The 19715-nt window shown below is 54.7% G+C and overlaps 1 protein-coding gene and 1 long non-coding RNA gene across 2 annotated transcripts; one reads left to right on the top strand and one right to left on the bottom strand.

The window, feature by feature from the left end:
• Positions 1-751: 751 nt before the first annotated feature.
• Positions 752-2445, bottom strand: LOC138439787 (uncharacterized). The gene is made up of 2 exons (XR_011256806.1): positions 2269-2445; positions 752-1959 (listed from the first exon to the last, which is right to left on the bottom strand). It is a non-coding gene; the product is annotated as an uncharacterized lncRNA (long non-coding RNA).
• Positions 2446-11614: 9169 nt separating this feature from the next.
• Positions 11615-15815, top strand: CRYGN (crystallin gamma N). The gene is made up of 4 exons (XM_069588880.1): positions 11615-11989; positions 12103-12351; positions 13983-14128; positions 15566-15815. The coding sequence occupies exons 1-4, from the start codon at positions 11981-11983 to the stop codon at positions 15699-15701; spliced, it is 540 nt and encodes a 179-aa protein (XP_069444981.1). The 5' UTR covers positions 11615-11980; the 3' UTR covers positions 15702-15815.
• The last annotated feature ends 3900 nt before the right edge of the window (positions 15816-19715 follow it).

The following is a 19715-nucleotide window of genomic DNA, read 5'->3' as shown; positions in this document are numbered from 1 at the left end:
GCAGAGTCGACACAACTGAGCAACGAACGGTACCTTTCACTCTCATGACGACATATCTCCTGAAGACCCTACGTCCTCGTGTGCTAAGTTGCTCAGTCCTGTCCAACTCTGCGACCCCACGGGCTCTGAAGCCCTCCAGGCTCCTCTGTCCCTGGATTCTCTGGACAAGAACACTGGAGCGGGTTGCAGTGCCCACCTCCATCTCAATCCTCATATCTAGAAAAGCACTATCTCCCTTCGTGGTGACATCAGCTCCTCGTGACTAGCAGAAAACCTTTCGTAAAGTAAGCGCTCGATCGTGTTGAATTCCCCCTTCACCAAAATCACATATACTGACCTCCCCCCATGACCTCTTTGGAACAGTCTGTCAGAGCTATCTGAGGTGCTGTCTCCTGAGCTATAGTCCTCATTTTGTCCCAAATAAAACTTAACTCATGACTCAACATTGTGCCTCTTTTTAGTCGACACCCACCCCTTAAAACCACCACCCTGGGGGTTAGGATTTCAACCTGTGACTTTGGGGGACACAAATATTCAGTCTATGACACCAGGCTGCCCAGTGTCCCCTCACACCTGTGTGAGAACCAAGACGAGGACCACAGGGTCTCTAAGGGTCTCCCTTGCCCCCCTCCACAGACGTTTCACAGACACATGCGTGTGAACACACGTGTGCACTGTTGGGCTGCACCCGGAGGCCTACAAGGGCTTGGGTTGGCCCAGCTTCAAGGCCGAAGAACGAGCCTGGAGCCAGCGACAGAGACAGCTGTTTAATGGATGGGGAAGCTTACACATTGGAGGCAAGGTCCTGAAGTGACAGCCCACGGACAGCGGACAGGACATGGCAGCAGGCTTCACTTCCAGTGGGGAAGGGGAGTCAGGGGAACCAATCAGAGGCGAACCGTCACATTGACTCACCAGTTACCAGGGAAACGAGCAGAGGGACAGCCACCCACTACCCCTCAGATGAGAACAATCACCAGCGGGGGCCTGGGGCAAGGATGCAGGAGTGGGCGTCCGGTGAGCAGGGTGTAGGGCGTCCGGTGAGCAGGGTGTAGGTGAAGGCGGCCCTGGTCAGGTACAGGATGGACGGAGAACAAGAGAAGAGCCACCATCCAGAGTGGCCTGACCACAGAGGACACGCAGGAGAGTGTGACCCTCAGAGCCAGCTCAAGGTGGGGGCGGGGCGCTTCATGCAGGCTCAGACTCAGTTTGAGGTCGAGATCTAGACTTCCCATTCCTGATGCTGCTGAGTGGGGGGCCGCAGGGCGGGGCTGGGGGTAGGGGGGCACACTGCCTGCTTTATGTAAGCCCCTGGGGAGGATGCAGCCCCTGGAATAAAGAAGCGACCCTGGGCTGACTGCTGAGAAGAGCAGGGACCCTCCGTCTTGCCCTCCCTCTGCCGCTGGCTCAACAATCCACCTTTTGCCTCTTTCCGCCCCGCCCCCCCATCTGCAAAATGAAGAGGCATTTGAACTTAACAGGTTGCTTCCAGTGATGCCTGTTTCTTGAGTTGCATTCAGGCGTTCCACCACAGAATGAGAAGTTTCCAGCTTTCAGACAGAAAAATAAAATTCTTTTTCAGTCTCGAGGGGGTATTTCCTAACAATTTTTATTACCCAGGTAGCACCTGCAGCCCGTTGTCCGCGCCATGTGATTTAACCCCAAACGACACAGCCGTTTTAAGTGCTGCCGGTGTGTCGGATGAGTCCGGTGCCGGACCAAGCTGAGAGCAGCCCCCACCACGGGCCGGGTTTGCTCCGTTGTCCCTGGAGTCCGAGCGAGGCGCGGCCCCGGAGCCCTTGTTGCTACATTCTGCACCAGCCGCAGCCTCTAGCGGGTACGACGGTGGGTAGAGGTCCGGGAGTGGGGCGGAGGCCCTGCCCGCAGTCCTCGTCCGTGACCCTCAAGCTTGTCCGTGGTTCCTTCTCTCATCTTCCGCGCGACACCTTCTCGGGCAATCTGAAAGCGGGGCGGCGGTGAGGGCGAGGGCGGGTGTGATGCGGCGAGAACAGAGGGGCGGGAGGGGGTCCCAGGAGAGGGAGGGGGCTCTCTGCCTGGGGCTGGGCGTGTTAACATCTCAAAGGTCCGCAAGGGCGCGGGGATGGGGGTACAGATGGCACCCGGCGTCTAAGTGCACGCCCCCTTTGGCCCTTCCGCTCGTCCGAATCCCCCCAGGGGCGCATCAGGCCTGCATTTTTTCTCCGGCTCTCCGCCCACCCCGCTCCCCGCCCCGGGTGGGTGACTGGCCACCCACAGCTCCCGTGTTACCTCTCAGGGGCTCCCCACCCCTTCGAAGCGCCAAAAGTGCCGGTCTCCTGGCCTCTCAGGGGACGGACATGCATCTCCATCCCTCCTGTCTGGCGGGGGGGCTCTGCGAGGCGCCACCTGGGCCGGAGATCCCTGATCAGAGGAGCCCCGTGAAAGCTGTTTGGTGACGACTGATGTGCCGGATGGGAGCCCCGGCTTCCTTTTCTGGGATGCCGTGAGGAAGTCCAAGGAAACAGGAACCGCGGAGGAGGCCATCTGACTGCTGATTTAACTCCCACCAGCCCCACCCTGGCCTGGGAGATGCTGTCGCTGAAGGAAAGGGGACAGCACCCTCTTCCCACAGTGGGAAAACACTCACAGCTTTGGCAGGGGGGAAAGGGCCACCCACCCAGCGCTGCCCGGAGGCTGCCTCCTTTCATCTTTCTGGGCCCTCCTAGGGGGAGAGGGCAGAAGGGAAAGAAGGTTCAGAGAGAAGGACTCAGATTCAACCCATGCAGGAAAGGATCCACTCAGTTCAGTTCAGTTCAGTTCAGTCGCTCAGTCGTGTCTGACTCTTTGCGACCCCATGAATTGCAGCACGCCAGGCCTCCCTGTCCATCACCATCTCCCGGAGTTCACTCAGACTCACATCCATCGAGTCTGTGATGCCATCCAGCCATCTCATCCTGGGTCGTCCCCTTCTCCTCCTGCACCCAATCCCTCCCAGCATCAGAGTCTTTTCCAATGAGTCAACTCTTCACATGCGGTGGCCAAAGTACTGGAGTTTCAGCTTGAGCATCATTCCTTCCAAAGAAATCCCAGGGTTGATCTCCTTCAGAATGGACTGGTTGGATCTCCTTGCAGTCCAAGGGGACTCTCAAGATTCGACCCAGGCGGGAAAGGATCCATGGCCAGACGCAAATGTCATAGACTCAGATGTGAACATCAGCAAAGAGCTTATTGTGGCAGATAAAACATTTAAAAATCGTCAATAGATGCTATGAACTCTGGTGCTCCTGCTGAGTCGCTTAAGTCGTGTCTGACTCTTTGTGACCTCCAAGGACTGTAGCCCTCCAGTCTCCTCTGTCCTTGGGATTCTCCATGCAACATGCTGAAGGGGGTTGCCATGCCCTGCTCCAGGAGATCATCCCAACCCAGGGATCGAACTCGCATCTCCTGTGTCTCCTACACTACAGGCGGATTCTTTACCACTGAGCCACAGGGGAAGCCCCTATGAACTCTGTATGCCAGTAAAACTGAAAATTTCAGCGGATGGTCCACAGAATGAAAGAGTATAAGCTACCAAATATGATCCAAGAAAAAGGTAGAATCTCCCAGTGGAACTATGACTGTTAAAGGAATTGAATCCATAGTCAAAAAAATCTAGCCACATAAAAAGCACTAGGCCTAGATTGTTTTAAAGACCATTTTTAGCAAAACCTCCAAGGAGCAAACCCTCCAGAGAACGGAAATCATTCCCTATCATCTTTTTCTGCATATCTGAGGTTGTTGATATTTCTCCCGGCAATCTTGATTCCAGATTGTGATTCATCCAGCCGGGCATCTCACATGTTCTCTGCATAGAAGTTAAATAAGCAGGGTGACAATATACAGCCTTGACGTACTCCTTTCCTGATTTGGAACCAGTCCATTGTTCCATGCCCAATTCTAACTGTTGCTTCTTGACCTGCATACAGATTTCTCAGGAGACAGGTGAAGTGGCCTGGTATTCTCATTTCTTTAAGAATTTTCCACAGTTCATTGTGACTCACTCAAAGCCTTTAATATAGTCAATGAAGCAGAAGTAGATATTTTTCTGGAATTCCCTTGCTTTCTCTGTGATCCAGGGAATGCTGGCAATTTGATCTCTGGCTCTTCTGCCTTTTCTAAACCCCATTTGTAAGTCTGGAAGTTCTCAGTTCACATATCGCTGAAGCCTAGCTTGAAGGATTTTTGAGCATAACCTTACTAGCATACGAAATGAGCTCAACTGTACAGTTGTTTGAGCATTCTTCGGCATTGCCTTTCTTTGGGATTGGAATGAAAACTGACCTTTTCCAGTCCTGTGACCACTGCTGAGTTTTCCAAATTTGCTGTTGAGTCCAGCACTTTACCAGCATCATCTTCTAGGATTTGAAACAGCTTAGCTGGAATTCCATCACCTCCACTAGCATTGTTCGTAGTAATGCTTTCTAAGGCCCATTTGTCTCCACATTCCAGGATGTCTGGCTCTAGGTGAGTGATCACATCATTGTGGTTATCTGGGTCATTCAGATCTTTTTATATAGTTCTTCTGTGTATTCTTGCCACCTCTTCTTAATCTCTTCTGCTTCTGTTAGGTCCTTACCATTTGTCCTTTATCGTGCCCATCCTTACGTGAAATATTCCCCTGATACTGCCAATTTTCTCGATGAGATCTCTGGTTTTTACCTATCTATTGTTTTCCTCTACCTCTTTTAATTGTTCATTGAAGAAAGCCTTCTTATCTCTCCTTGCTGTTCTCTGGAACTCTGCATTCAATTGGGTATATCTTTTCCTTTCTCCCGTGTTTTTTGCTTCTCTTCTTTTCTCAGCTATTTGTAAGGCCTCCTCAGACAACCACTCTGCCTTCTTGCATTTCTTTTTCTTGGGGATGCTTTTGGTTACCGCCTCCTGTACAATATTATGAACCTCCGTCCATAGTTCTTCAGGCACTCTGTCTATCAGATCTATTCCCTTGAATCTATTTGTCACTTCTACTGTATAATCATGAGGGATTGATTTAGGTCATACCTGAATGGCCTCATGGCTTTCTCTACTTTCTTCAAGTTAAGCCTGAATTTTGCAATAAGGAGCTGATGCTCTGAGCCACCGTCAGCTCCCGGTCTTGTTTTTGCTGACTCAGTAGAGCTTCTCCATCCTCCCTGTACATGCGTGCTAAGTCCCTTCAGTCGTGTGCGACTGTTTTTGACGCTATGGATTGCAGCCTGCTAGGCTCTTCTATCCATGGGATTCTCCAGGCAAGAATACTGGAGTGGGTACCTATGCTCTTCTCCAGGGGATCTTCCCGACCCAGGGATCAAAGCCAGATCTCCTGAATTGCAGGCAGATTCTTTACCATCTGGGCGGTCTGTGAAACCCATTCCAGCCTGGCCCCAGTTTCCCTGGGAAAGGGAGGTGTAGTTGTTGTAACCACCTCTAGGGGTCAGGCTTCAGCACCTTTCACTTACTTCATCCACTCAGTATTTGAGGGTAGGATTGGGTGTGGGAGGAACAAGGGGATTCTTCTAGGACCTAGGCGTCTGGCCTTTGCACTCCCACCCTTTCCTTCCCTGCCCCAATCTGATGCTCCCCCTGGAGACCTTTGGCCCCTCTTGTGGAGGGAGATGTCTTCCGGTCTCCCAGAAATGGCTTTGAACTAGGGCAGAGCATGGTCAGTAGGGCCCGACACTGAGCAAGCCAGAGGATGTCTCACCCCTCCACCCAGAAGGTTCAGGCTCCTACTGGTCCACAGACAGGCTGCCTTAGCAGAGCACAGGTTCTGGCTAAAGGAGCTCCCTCCGTGCCTGTCCAACAGGACCCAGGCCAGTGGTCTAAGCCACAGATGGGGAAAGGTCTTTATAATTCACACACACCACCAAGGGATAGAGAATAGGTTAGACGGCAGGTTAAAACACACATGGACACAACAAGGGAATAGATAAGAGGGTAACATACAGACGCGAAAAGGATCGGATAACAGGCTGATAGACATACCAACCACAAAGGAATAGGTAATAGGTTTAGGTTAACACACACACACCAGTCAGGAAGGACTCGGGGAAAGGACAAAGGATGTGAATGAGCAGTAAACAGCGGAGCAAACCCAGATGCGTCAATGTACTGATGGACGACGTTGAGCAGCTGAGCACAAATCCACGAGTCGGGGGGCCTCTCCTGTATCCCGTGGAGCTGAAGGTGTGCTCATGCTTGCCCCAGCAATTTCACTAAAGGTGTGAACCTCGAAGAGGGCAAGAATGGTCCCCGGGATCATTTGGAAATTTGAAGGTGCTTGTCAGAATGACAGAGGGCGGTAAGCCTTCAGTTGGCAGGGCCCAGGGGTGTTTTATAACCTGTAACCGGCACTGAGCCATTGTCCCGATGTTGTTTAGTTGCTAAGCTGTGTCGGATTCTCTTGCGACTTCATGGACTGGAGCCCGCCAGACTCCTCTGTTCATGGGATTTCCAAGGCCAGATTCCTAGAGTGGGTTGTCATTCCCTTCTCCAGGGGCTCTTCCCGACCCAGGGATTGAACCCATGTCTCCTGCATTGAAGGCAGATACTTTACAGCTGAGCCACCAGGGAAACCCCAATTGTCCCATGATTTTACCCATAAACAAGTATTTGTGGGACTTCCCTGGTGATTCAGCGGCTAGGACTCCGGGCTTTCACTGCAGGGGGCTCGGGTTCAATCCCTGGTCAGGAAACTAAAGATCCTGCATGCCACTCACTGCTAAGCCAAAATTAAATAAAATTAAGTAAAATTTTTAAAAAATTAAATTAAATTTTATAAAAAAAAGAAGAAGTGAGTGCTTGCTGGGAGTTGGGGCACAGTGGGGAAGAGCAATGAATAGGCAGAGCCCAGAGGACTTTTAGGGCAATGAAAACACTCCTTATTTAAGACGCTATGATGACAAATACATATAGTTTTATATTTGTCAAAACTCAGCACCAAGAGTGAATTATACTGTAAGCTATGGACTTCAGGTGGCAATGACGTGTCAGTATAGGGTCATCAGTTATAAGAAATGCACCATCTGGGGTGGTGGGGTGCTGATGGTGGAAGAAGCTGTTTATGTGGGGCTGGGGAGGACGTGGGAACTCTCTATACTTTTAGTCAATTTTGCTGTGAACCTAAAACGGCTAGAAAAAATAAAGCCTATGTTTAAAAAAAATAATAAAGGGTTTAATTTTCCCAGTTGAATACAAGGGAAGAGACTCCCCTTCCTTTCTTTTCCAGAATTCCTTTCTCTTTTTCTCATGTATATGCATCAGTTTGACGGCTAAATAAGCCTCTTGCCATCCTAATATTCTGAAGGTTTTTCCTCTAGCAGCTGGGAGCTATCTCTTTGAAACAATAACATCCCACCTCCCAGTTTCCTGGGAGGAAAAGGACATAACTTCAGCCATCACCTTACTCTGAACTGTAAAGCCTATCTCTGGGCGTACAGATACGAGAAAATTAGCAATTTTACCTTGAGCACATGTACATGTACGTAATGAGAAAGCCTCCCTGACTGTATGAAGGCTGAGATGTCCCTGTCTTTGCAGTCACTGCCGCAGATTGCCTGGGAGACATCACTTTTTGGTTTAATGTCAATAATACAACTATTCTTTCTCTTTAACCTATATGGACAGGCTTTCTGGGTTGGGAGAACTTGCTTTTAATTATATTCTGCAACAGGGCCCGTGTCCAAAGGCAAATGCTAGAATGTGTGGTTTGGCCAGTGTGGATGCCTGTGGGGGGCAAGGGTCAGGCCTGGGCCCCCTGGGAGGCCTGACCCTTGGATGCAAGGTGACATTCCGGTTGTAGTGTATGAACTATATGTGACAGCCTCCCAGAGCAGGGGCAGGGCCCCCTGAACCCCCAGAATCCATGACCTCTTTTTCCTGAACCTCAGATGTCTCATCTGTGTGATGGTGATAACACCTGCCCTCCCGAGAACAGCTCAGACCGCTCCCACACCCGCTCCTCGCTGCCCTGTGCCCTGGGAAGCCCTCCGAGGTCCCCCTGCTCCAAATGACATCTCTTTCCTTCAAGCTTATGTGGGCCCCTCGCCCCAGCTGGCCGCCGTGTTGTTTCCTGTGTGCACATCTCATCTCCCAGCAATTTGAGGGCTGCGCATCTTGTGGCCACAGTGTTGACTCTGTTCACTCCGCAAACCGTCTCTGAGCCTTTCTCATGTGCCAAGAACTTCCATGCCCTAGAAAGCCCCACGCCGAGGTGGGGCTGCCTGTTTCTGTAAACTCATCCTTGCCATCCGGGGTGATCTGGGTGCCGAGCCCTGCGGCCCATCGGCAAGGGCGGGGGGGGGGTTCAAGTTGGGGCAGGTGACAGTTCGACAGATTGAGGGTGAGCATTGACTGGGGATGGGAGAGGACAGGATTCCAGGAGCAAGACAGAAGAAGCGGAGGCTTCAGGACCACTGCCAGACATGGAGATGTGTGTGTGTGTGTTGGGGGGTGGGGGTGCAGACCAGGGTGCTGCTGGAGCGGAAAAGATATGGTAGAGCTGGGAATTAAGACCACAGCGTAAGGGAGCAGGACTCTAAGGGGCCTTCCCGGACAGCCCCCCTCCTCCTCCCATGCCCCCTGCCTGCCTCTTGTTTATATTAGAAAAGCTGTGTCTCCCAGGCCTCGGCTGAGTCACAAAAGCCTGGCTCAAGAATTCATGATTGGGGGACTTCCCTGGTGGTCCAGTGGCTAAGAAGTCGCTTTCCAATGCAGAGGATGCCGGTTCAATCCCTGGTCAGGGAACTAAGAGCCCACATGCCCAACCAGAAAAGGCCTATGGATACAGCGGAAGACCTAGCACAGCCAAAAATAAATAAATTAACTTTAATTAACTAAGATTCTGATGCTGGGAAAGATTGAGGGCAGGAGGAGAAGGGGGCAACAGAGGATGAGATGGTTGGATGGCATCACTGACTCAGTGGACATGAGTTTGGGCAAACCCCAGGAGATAGTTAAGGACAAGGAATCCTGGCATGCTGCAGCTCACGGGGTCTCAAAGAGTCAGATACTACTTAGTGACTGAACAACAACAAATTAGTTAACAACAACAAAAAAGAATTAGTGATCGGAAGGATGTGAACATGCAGTGATAAAAATGCATAGTAGTTGGGCCAAGAGAACTGGTCAGAATTTGAACAGTACATCAGCCATATGGCAGTCACAGAGTCTTTAGTCCCTCCCTGAAGTTCCTAGGGAGCAGTGTCTGTGCACCTTTCCTGAGTTGTTTTACAGATGCTAAAATCCCCACCAAGTGAAAGAAGTTAACTACTTGATGACCGTGAGCACTGCAGCCCCCAGACCTACTGGAGCCTGAGGATTGATCATGTTAACCCTGTGACACTGCCCCATTACCTCACCATCAACCAATCAGAGACTTGTCCCAGAGCTGATCAGCGCACACCCTGTGACTCTCCTCCTCACCTTGCTTTAGAAACACCAGAAACCCACCAGGGAGTTGCAGCCTTTTGAGCATCAGTCGCCTGGTTCTCCTTTGCAAGAAATCTTTCTCTGTGCTGAACTCCAACCCTGGGTTTGTCTGGCCTCACTGTGGGTGGGGGTACACCAATTTGGGCTGGACAAGAGAAGAGGGCAGGTGGTGGGCAGGGGCTGTCATCTCTGCCCTCTGGGGCCTGGGGTCCCATCCTTCACCCAGAGAACGACTCAGTAACAGGGTGAGCCCTGGTCCGGGTGGGAGAGGGGAGTGGCCGGCCGTCTGGGAAGGCTCAGGGCTCCGTGAGGAGGAGGGGAGCCTGGAGACCCCCGCCCCACGGCAGCGGGGGGCAGCGGGGGGCATGTGGTCCTGACTCAGCAGGACCAGCAGGCAGGCTGAGCCCGAGAGAGAGAGTGGGCCTCAGGGGCCGAGCCGAGCTGAGCCGGGCGCTGTGACCCCCGTGAACACCAGGGAGACCCCCCAGACGGGGGCGGAGCGAGTCGCTCTGGCCGGGCGGCCCCTCGTGGGCTTAGCACGCTCGACAGCACTAACCAGCCGGCCCAGCAAATCTTTTGTCGGGGCGGCGCTGAGCCAGCAGGGCGCCGCCCGCTATATCTGGGGCCCCCACGGCCCGCGGGCTGGCACTCCAGGCGGCCCAGGCGCACCATGGCACAGCGCTCGGGGAAGGTGAGTGCTAGCGGCAGGGCCCAGAAACCCCTCCCGTGTCTCTTGGTGCTCGGGCTGGGGGCTGGGGGCTGGGGGCGGAGGGTGGCAAATTGCTGCTTGGTGGCCTTTGCATCTGACAACCCGGGGGTAGCCTGGCCCTGGCTGAGCACCTCTGTGATGTGGGGGTTAGGAAGTACCCCCAACACTCCCTCCAGCCCCTCCAGCAAGCGCTGGCTCTGGGGCTGCAACCCCCACCCCCAGGCAGGAGCAGGCAGAGTGGTGAGCTGTGAGGGGGTGCCTGGGTTGCGGTAGGGGACCCCTGCCTTGCCTTGCAGGCCCTGGGCCCTGCTTCTTTCCCTGAGGCTGTTCTAATGCGGCTGCTCCTTCCTCAGACTCTGCCCAGGGGCACTTGGGACTAGTTCTCTGCACAACTGTTCAGATCTGAGGGAGGCCTCCGAATTCTGTGGGTGACCAGTTGTCCTTGAACATCTGGGGGTGGGAAGAGCCTTCAAACAGACTGGTGCAGGAAGGAGGGTAAATTGGACCTCTCCCCTCTTCTCTAGCTCCCTGTCTTTTGGACCCCAGGGGCTACGTTGAAGGTTAGTGAGTGAGAGTATTACTACATCTGTCTGCGTGGGCTAGGTTATGCCTCAGTAACAAACAGCCCCAAGAGCTCCCCTCCACCATGGTCCACACACCCTCTGTGCTGCAGAGCTACACCCTGACAGCGGCAGAGGCAGAGAGGAGAAATGAGAGGTTTTCAGAGCTTCCGAGTCCACGCACGTCCCTTTGGCCAAAGCCTCTGGCCTCACTTAACTCCGAGGGGCCCAGGGAGGCAGGTGTACCATCAGAGACGGCACACACACAGGATGAACACAGTCCCTGGGCCCAGGCAGCATTACTTTGCCAGGGCCCTTCTGGGAGCCCAAAGTATTAGTCGCTCAGTCGTGTCCAGCTCTTTGTGACCCCATGGACTGTAGCCCACCAGGCTCCTTTGTCCATGGGATTCTCCAGGCAAGAATATTGGAGTGGATAGCCGTTTCCTTCTTCAGGGGATCTTCCCAACCCAGGGATCAAACCCAGGTCTTCTGCACTGCAGAGACAGACTCTGCATCTGAGTCACCACGGAAGCCCCTGAAGAGTTACGGAATGGTCGGAATGTTAGGTTCCTCTGCAGAAAGTGAGTTTGAGGTTGATACAGTCCATGTTTGGTTTTGTTTTTTTATTGAAGTACAGTTAGCTGACAAGACTGGCTTAGTTTCCGGTGTATAACCCAGTGACTGGATATTTTTATCCCTTACCAGATGATGACCACAATAGGTCTGGTTACCATCTGGTCCACAGTGTCCAGTTTGAGGCCACCCTTCAGTGCTACATCACCATGGAGCACAGTGTCTGAACTGACCGCCGGGCTAGAAAAGCTCCAGATCTAACACATGCATGTCACCCGGAGGAGTGGCCCAGGGCACAAAGGGATGCAGCTACACTGAAAAAACATTGAGCCGTTAATCCCGCGCCGGGCCCTGACGTGGCTCTGTTGGATTCAGTCTGTCCGGTGAAGCAGACGGGTCCCAGAAACCTGACTTTCTGAAAACTGAGTATTTGGTTATAATGGCGAGCCCCGAGTGAAGTGTTTTCTTTTGGAAGCATTTCTTTGGATGTTGTGTTTTAACGATGAACAAAAACTGAGTTTAAAAACTGCAGTGGCAGTTTCCACAGGGGCCCCTGGGCAAAGAGGAAGCGCCTGTCTCCTCGGATCTTCTGAGATTTGTCTGCTCAACCACAGGCCCCCAGGGTGGGGATGCAGGGCACTGCGGCTGACCTCAAGCCTGCCGTCCATGTGGTCTCTCACCTGATCAAGAGACAGGGTTGAGCACCTAGTGTATGCAGCAGGTCTGGCCTGGGGACTCAGGGTTCAGTGGGGGGTGTTGGGCGCCAAGTGTCCATTCCCAGAACTGAAAGGAGAGGCGCACCCAACCCTGTGCCCTCTTACGTGGCTCTCCTAGATCACACTCTACGAGGGCAAGCACTTCACGGGCAGGAAGCTGGAGGTCTTCGGGGACTGTGACAACTTCCAGGATCGAGGCTTCATGAACCGGGTGAACTCGGTCCGCGTGGAGAGCGGGGCCTGGATCTGCTTCGACCACCCTGACTTCCGGGGCCAGCAATTCATCCTGGAGCACGGCGACTACCCCGACTTCTACCGCTGGAACGGCCACAACGACCACATGGGTTCCTGTCGGCCCGTGAGGATGGTGAGTGGGCCGGGGTCCTCCACCTGGCTGGCGTGGGGCTGGGGGGCTTCCTGCTGGAGTGATCCAGGGCTCCATGAGCCTGCTTAAGAAGTGCAACAGGTATTGGGAAGGGGGTGACCCTCCCAGCTTTAGGAACAGGTGAGACCATGGGATCTTTAAGACAGCGAGGTGTCCCCACACAGACCTAGCCACTCTCACGCGTGGGGTCCGAATCAGAGAGCCCCTGGGAGTTTTCATGCCCACGTTTTCAGCCGTGCATCAGTTTCGATTTCTGATGCCAAAATCTTGCCGAATTTTCCACTTAAGATGCTATTGGAAACATCAGAAGTTTGGATTTACAACCAGATGGGGGAAGCATTCAGCTAAAGTAAGGCTCACGTGGGCCTGGTGTGTACACCAGGCAGATCACCTTGTAATGCTTTTCGGGAGCCTTTGATGGAGTGGCCGATGGAAGAAGCTTAGGTATCCTTGGCCAGGCAGCGGGAACTAGGGGACAGGACCCAGCAGACGGCTGCCATTTCACAGGGTGGGCGATGCGGGGTGTCACTCCTCCTCGGTGAAGGACTGTGTGTCTGGTTGTCCCTAGGGTGGGGTTTGAGGAACGGGCATTCCCATTCCTTGGGAGTCACCCAAGTTCAAGTCCTAACCAGCCTGCTGTGAGCTCTGGATGCTAGGGTGGGACACGGCTGGTTCTGGAGAGCCGGGCAAGCCACTCATGGGGCATCTCAGGCCTTGTGTCTGCAGGAGCGCCTCCCTGGACGAGCATCTAAGGACCCCAGGGGAGGGGCCTCCTGAGTGGAAACCCCTCAACCTCTCTCTTTTCCACATGGGCTGCAAACCCAGCTGGGCTTCAGCCTCTCCGACTGTAAGAATGCTTTCTTAGGCTTCCCATCAGGTCATGGACATTTGGAAAAAAGGAATTGCCATGGCTGGCCCTGGGTCTTGCATAATGCTATTTGTATGAAAACTATCCCGGGTATCTTTTGAATGCTGTTCTCATAAAGAGCTGTCTTTGGGGCCAGCTCTGGCGTAGACCCAGCCCCCTCCGGCGCCAGAGCCCAAGGGGAGCTGGCCCGCCTCGGGCTTTTGGAAATACAGGGGACTCTTAAGAGGGTATGTCCTCGGCCCAGTGAGCCAGCAGGGATTTCAGCAAATGAGATCTCTTATTTGTTTTAGATTTTTGGCTTCATGTTTTAATAAAAGGTTCTGTTACAGTTTGTAAAATATTATCCTTTAAAAGCTGCCCATGGCCTGCAGCCCGGGGCGGGGTTGCCGGGGAGAGTGGTTGGGGGGGGGGGGTGATGGGCACAGGAATGCCGTGGTGTGTCTGGGCAGGAGGAAGCCCAGTGCCCCAGGCTGGTCCGAGGGCGGATCCTGGGTTCTTTAGTTAAAGAAAGAGGAGAGTAGACTGATTTGAGACCCTGAATCTTTTTAAAGAAATAGATGGCCTTTCATCCAAACAAATCTTATCTGCAAGTTCTGGGCTGGGTGGGGGCACTCCCCAGCTCTTTAGCCCAGGAGCTCTTGGGTGCCCCTGGGGCCCTGGGTAAGTTTCTGCTCCCACTCACATGTGCTTCTGTGGGCATTCCCTTCACCCTCTTCCCTTCCTCGCTCTCGGTGGGGGCTCGCAGCACGGGGAACACTTCCGCTTAGAAATCTTCGAGGGCTGCAACTTCACGGGCCAGTGCCTGGAGTTCGAGGAAGACTGTCCCTTCCTTCAGAGTCGGGGCTGGACCAAGAACTGTGTCAACGCCATCAAGGCGTACGGGGACGGAGCGTGAGTAGAACCCACCTCATGCCAGGGTGGGTCGGACCCCCAGCAGAGGGTCAGCCTGTCCCCTGCCCTGAGACCCTTTCCCTCCCTCCCCCAGCCACCTCCCTGGCCCAGGAAGGCCAGGGTGAGGGGATGTGGGGCTCCAGAGGGCCCCTGCCCACCCCCTGTGCAAAGGGCAGGGGGCCCTTTGCAGACAGTCATTCTCTAGGATTGGGCTGGGCTATGGTTTGCTTGAGCCAGGGGAAGCCTGCTCTGGGCAGGGTGGCCCTGCCCACTTGCCCACCCCTCACTGATCCTGTATTGGACCTGTCTCCTACCAAGTGCCCAGCCCCCCTAAGCGGGCCTCCCCGAGGAGATGTACCTCACGGTGGCTCACTTCTGGTGGACTGCGTGGCTGAGTGGGTTTTCCCTGCAAGCCCTGTTCCTTCCACCAGCCGAAGAAGTCTCTGCGCCCACTGTGCACGCCCATCAGGCCAAGTTTCACAGCCCCTGCTGGCACCCAAGCTGGGCATCTCCTCCCCATCTACCTGGCTGGGTGGATGGTGTGTCCCCATTTTACAGAGGAGCAAGCTGAGGCCCAGAAAGTTATCCCTACCCTGCAGTGAGTAGCCCTGCTGGGATGACAGCCAGGCCTTTGGCTCCAAGTCAGACTGTCCCCGCCCTGGAGCCAGGAGTCTCCCCAGACCTCAGCTCCAGCCCCCAGAAGAGCCCTAAAACATGGGTGCCAGGAGCCCAGCTCTTGTCACAGCATCTATGGGATCCTTTAAGGCACGGGGTCAGGGTGCCAGGGGTGGTCATGCCAAGGACTGAAGGAAGACGCTCCCCACCTTTCCTGGCATGGCTGATGTTGGCTGCTGGGCCCTGGGCCCTGACCCAAAGGTCTTTCAGAAATTCCAGGTTTGCCCCAAGCTGATGGCACCTGGGGATCTGGGGGAGAATTCCAAAACAACCATTTGCTGGCTAAATTGTGTCTTGTGAGGCCAGAGCCGTACCTTTGGGTAGAAGGTGTCCTGAGCCCTGAGGCCCAACCTCCACTCACCCCTGGGGGTCCCCAGGGGCTTATTTAGAAAAGAAAGCAGGGAGGTAGGAGCTAAGATTTGACTACAGGGACTTCAGGCCCCACTTTGCCTAAGAGGAGATAAGGCTCAGAGGGGTGAGGGGTCACTGGAGGCTGCCCGTGGTGGATGCTACCTTTGGCCCCAGACTCTGCTCACTCCCCATGGAGCCTTCATCCTTTGCCTCCTGTGACTTCAATTTGAAAAAGAGATATGTAAGCCCATGGCCAAGACAAGCTGTCTGATGAGGCCCCAGGATGTGTAGTCTGCGTGGGAGGGGCGCGGGGCGGCGGCTGTGGGTCAGGGGTGGGGAGTGGGGCTGCGAGGCCAAGATCTGGTCAGCCCTGGCCCCTGACCCTCGCCCTCCCCGCCGCCCTCCACCCAGGTGGGTTCTCTACGAGGAGCCCAACTACCGGGGTCGCATGTACCTGGTGGAGAGGGGCGACTTCCGCAGCTTCTCCGACTGGGAGGCCCACAGCGCACGCGTCCAGTCCCTCCGCCGGGTGGCCAACTTCTTCTAACCGCCCGCCTACCCACCGAGGTCTGGCCTCGACCAGGGGCCGCACCCCCCGAGGAGAGGGCCAGTCCCCTCTGCCCACCCCGGGACCGTGCGGAATAAACGTCCTAAAAGCCAAGCGCTGAGTGACTTCTCTGCCCTTTGTGACCAAGGGACAGTGTCCGGGTAGGTGGCGGGGTGGGGCGGCGCCCCAGCCCTGGAAGGACCGACCAGGAAGGGTGGAGGGGGACGTGGCGAGGCACCCGCTGGGAGAACATCAGGGTCGGAGGGGACCTGCCAGTCGTGGAGTCCAGCCCTGTCGTTTCACGTGTGAAAAGCCAATGACCCACATGGGGAGGCACCACCTTGGACCTAGGACGGAGGAGGTGTTTCCTCTGCCCCAAATGCTGCCCAGGCCAGCTAGGGGAGAAGGGAAGGGAGAAGGGGAGGGAGGGCGTGATAGGGAAGGGTGTGATGGGGTGGGGGAGGGGGACCGAGGGGAGGGAAGTGATGGGGGAGGGGCAAGGATGGAGGGTGTGATGGGGCGGGGGAGGGGACCATGCCTCCTGGTCCGCGTCACCACCAAAGCCTGACCCAGGGCCCCTGAGTCGGCATCTCAGGGAGAGTCTCATAGGGGAGAACCTTCGTAAAGGATGGGCTTGACCGCGGGGGCACATCACCCCTTACAGCCTGTAAGGAGAGAGAAATTGAAGGGCTTGGAAGAAGCAGAGATTGTTGCCTGATCAGGTGGGCTCTGAGGAGGGGAAGGGGGGGAGACAGGAGGCGCCTTCAGGGCTGAAAGGCGGGGGGAGCACCCACTACCCCACCCCGGACTCTCACAGTGTTGCTCAACCCAGGACCCCAACTCTCTTCACCCCAAGGAGAATTCACAGAGTTTCTCTGTAGGGTGGGCCCTCTCCAGGGCAGTCGGCCCACCTTTGTGGGCGGGGCTTGATGGGAGGGGCGTTCACACACACATCCCCCCCAGGGGACAGGGAAGGAGGAACCTGGCCTGGGAGGGAGTGGGGTTTCCAGGAATAAGAGACCACCATAGCTTCCCTGCTGCCTCGGTGGTGAAGAGTCCGCCTGCCAATGCAGGAGACACGGGTTCCGTCCCTGATCCGGGAAGATCCCACATGCCTTGGAGCAACAAAGCTCTGCTAAGCGCCATAGCTATTGAGCCTGTGCGTTAAAGCCTGAGAGATAAAGCTGCTGAGCCCCTGAGCCGAAATGACAAGCCCAAGCTCCACAGCAAGAGAAGTCACCGCAATGAGCAGCCCACACACCGCAACCAGAGAAAGCCTGTGTGCAGTGACGGAGGCCCAGCACAGCCAAAAATAAATCAATCAACCGTAAAAAAAGAAGCTCCAGACCCCTCCCCGCCCACACTTCAGTGTCCAGCCTACCCCCGTACCCCTCAACTCAGTGAGACGACAAGTAAGCTGCTGGACCCCGGGAGTGACCCAGGTCTCCTGCCCACAGCCGACCACCAGAGTCCTGAGCTCTCTCCATCTAAACTAAGGACTTGAAGAAACTACCATGAAACTCACCGCAAACCAGTGCAAGACCCAGAGCCCACAATGCCTCGCCTCCTGTGAGTTGTGAAGAGGGTTTGCCGAAAACCATCCTCTTGTTCTCTGCTGGCTTGCTCCGGGAGGCCGTCTCTCTGGTTGAGCTCAGCCACGCTTGTCTCCAGGTTGGGGAGGCCCTGCCTGAAGCCAGGCCCCTGTGCCTGCTCAGCTGGTCTTTCCTGCAACTGTCTGACCCTCAGAGCTCCACATCAGGCCTGGGAGAGGAGAGGTCAGCAGTCCAGCTGGCCCCAGGCCTGCAGGACCTCTACACTCCTTTCCCCAATGTTGATGTTGATGATGCTTCCACTGAAGTTTTTATCTTATGTGCTGAGTTGATGCGGGCTCTCTAAGAGTGGAATCTGTGTCATTTTACTTATGTACGAAAGCGAAGTCGCTCAGTCATGTCCGACTCTTTGTGACCCCCATGGACTGTAGCCTATGAGGTTCCTCCATCCATGGAATTTTCCAGGCAAGAGTACTGGAGCGGGTTGCTGTTTCCTTCTCCAGGGGATCTTCCTGACCCAGGGTTTGAACCTGGGTCTCCATCATTGCAAGCAGACGATTTTACTGTCTGAGCTACCAGGGAAGCTTACATATAATAACACCTTTATTGTGATAAGCTTATTATTGCCATTGCAAAGGAGAGCTAGACACAGACAGGTTAGGCAACTTGCCCAAGGTCACACAGCAGTCAGGGTTCAAACTGGGCCTGGTTGATACCTTCGCTCCTCATCACTCCACTAGACTGCACATATATTTGCATATGTGGGTGTATTTCACAAGAGTTAAGGTAACAGTAGTCCACCCAGCAGCACTCACACACACAGAACCGTAGTCTCTGCGTCACCTCATTCAAACTCCCAGTGACCCGTGAGGAAAGGGTTCAGGAAGAAGCAGGACCTGGTGTGAACTGGGAGCAAAGCGTATCAGTAGGTGCAGGACTAGGATAATGGAAACTGTTTTCTCATAGCTCCGGAGACCAGAAGTCCAGGATCGAGGTGCTGGCACCTCCGGCTTGCAGGTGGCCGTCTTCTCCCTGTGTACACACCCCGCCTTTTCTCTGTGTTGCCTGTGTCCAAATCTCTTCCTAGAAGGACACCAGTCATATCGGATTAGAGTCCAACCTAACGACCTCATTTCCACATAATCACCTCTTTAAAGACCCTGTATCTCCAAATGCAGTCACATTCTGAGGTTCTAGGGCTTCCCACGTGGTGCTAGTGGTAAGGAAACCACCTGCCAATGCGGGACACCTAAGAGACTTGGCTTTGATCCTTGGGTGGGGAAGATCCCCTGGAGGAGGGCCTGGCAACCCACTCCAGTACTCTGTCCTGGAGAATCCCACACACAGAGAGGAGCCTGGCAGTCTATAGTGCATGGGGTCGCAGAGTTAGACACAACAGAAGCTACTTAGCACATACGCACATCTGAGGCTCCTGTATGAATTTGGCAGAGACACGCGGCAGCCGGTAGCCTGAACCAAATAGCCTCTCTGGGCCTCAGTCTCCGGCTCTGTGACAGGAGCTCGAGCTCGTCTGCTGTTCTAGCTGTATGCTCGTGTGTGTGCTCCCTCCCTCAATTGTGTCCTTCTCTGCAACCCCATGGCCCGTCGACCACCAGGCTTCTCCGTCCATGGGATTTCACAGGCAAGAATACTGGAGGGGGCTGCCATTTGCTTCTACAAGGGATCACCCCGACCCAGGGATGGAACCCCTGTCTCCTGCATCTCCTTGCATTGGCAGCAGATTCTTTACCACCGAACCACCTGGGAAGCCCTGTTCCAGCTGTTTACACAGCTGTAAAAACCAAACAAGTAACTCTGAGAAGATGCCGTATGAATACTGGTTATTAACTGTAAGGGACATACTCAAGGTCACCCAGGACCCCAGCAGAGCAAGGATTAAGGGCCAGCCCGGGGTCTCCACCCTGATCTTCTCTCAGTCCCTTGCTAGGCTGTGTCCTGGACAAGTCACTGCCCCGTGCCTCAGTTTCTCCAGCTGTACACTGGGAATAATCCCTTCCTCGGGAATTAAGGGAGACTCGCCCATGGCCGAGGAGCTCTGTCCAGTCCGGGATCCCTGGGGAGGGGCCAGGCCTCGCAGCCCTTCTGGAGTTCCAGAGGTTTCTCTGAGCTCATCCTGCTCCCCAGCACCTCATTAATTGGTGATTTCGGGCCTCAGCGATAGGCCTGTGCTCCTGGGTGACCTCCCGTTCCCCGGCCCTCTGCTGCCTAATGTGCCCGCCAATCTGCTTCTCAGTCTCAGGAAGAAAAACAGGATTCCCAGCAAAGTGCTTGTGGGCAGGCCTGTAATTTGTCTGAAGTCAGGCCAGGGGGCCGGTGGACCGAGGGCCAGCGCCTTCTGAAGAGTCACACACGCTTCACATACTTGTGCTTCCGCTCTGTGGCTTGGAGAGCGGGGCTCTCACCCGGCCATCCCCCATCCTCAGCCCTCTGATGTCCTCAGCCC

Source organism: Ovis canadensis, chromosome 4, assembly GCF_042477335.2.
Source record: "Ovis canadensis isolate MfBH-ARS-UI-01 breed Bighorn chromosome 4, ARS-UI_OviCan_v2, whole genome shotgun sequence".
Lineage (NCBI taxonomy): Eukaryota > Metazoa > Chordata > Mammalia > Artiodactyla > Bovidae > Ovis > Ovis canadensis.
The sequence above is the reverse complement of the archived record's forward strand: the minus strand, read 5'-3'. Positions and strand labels throughout refer to the sequence as shown.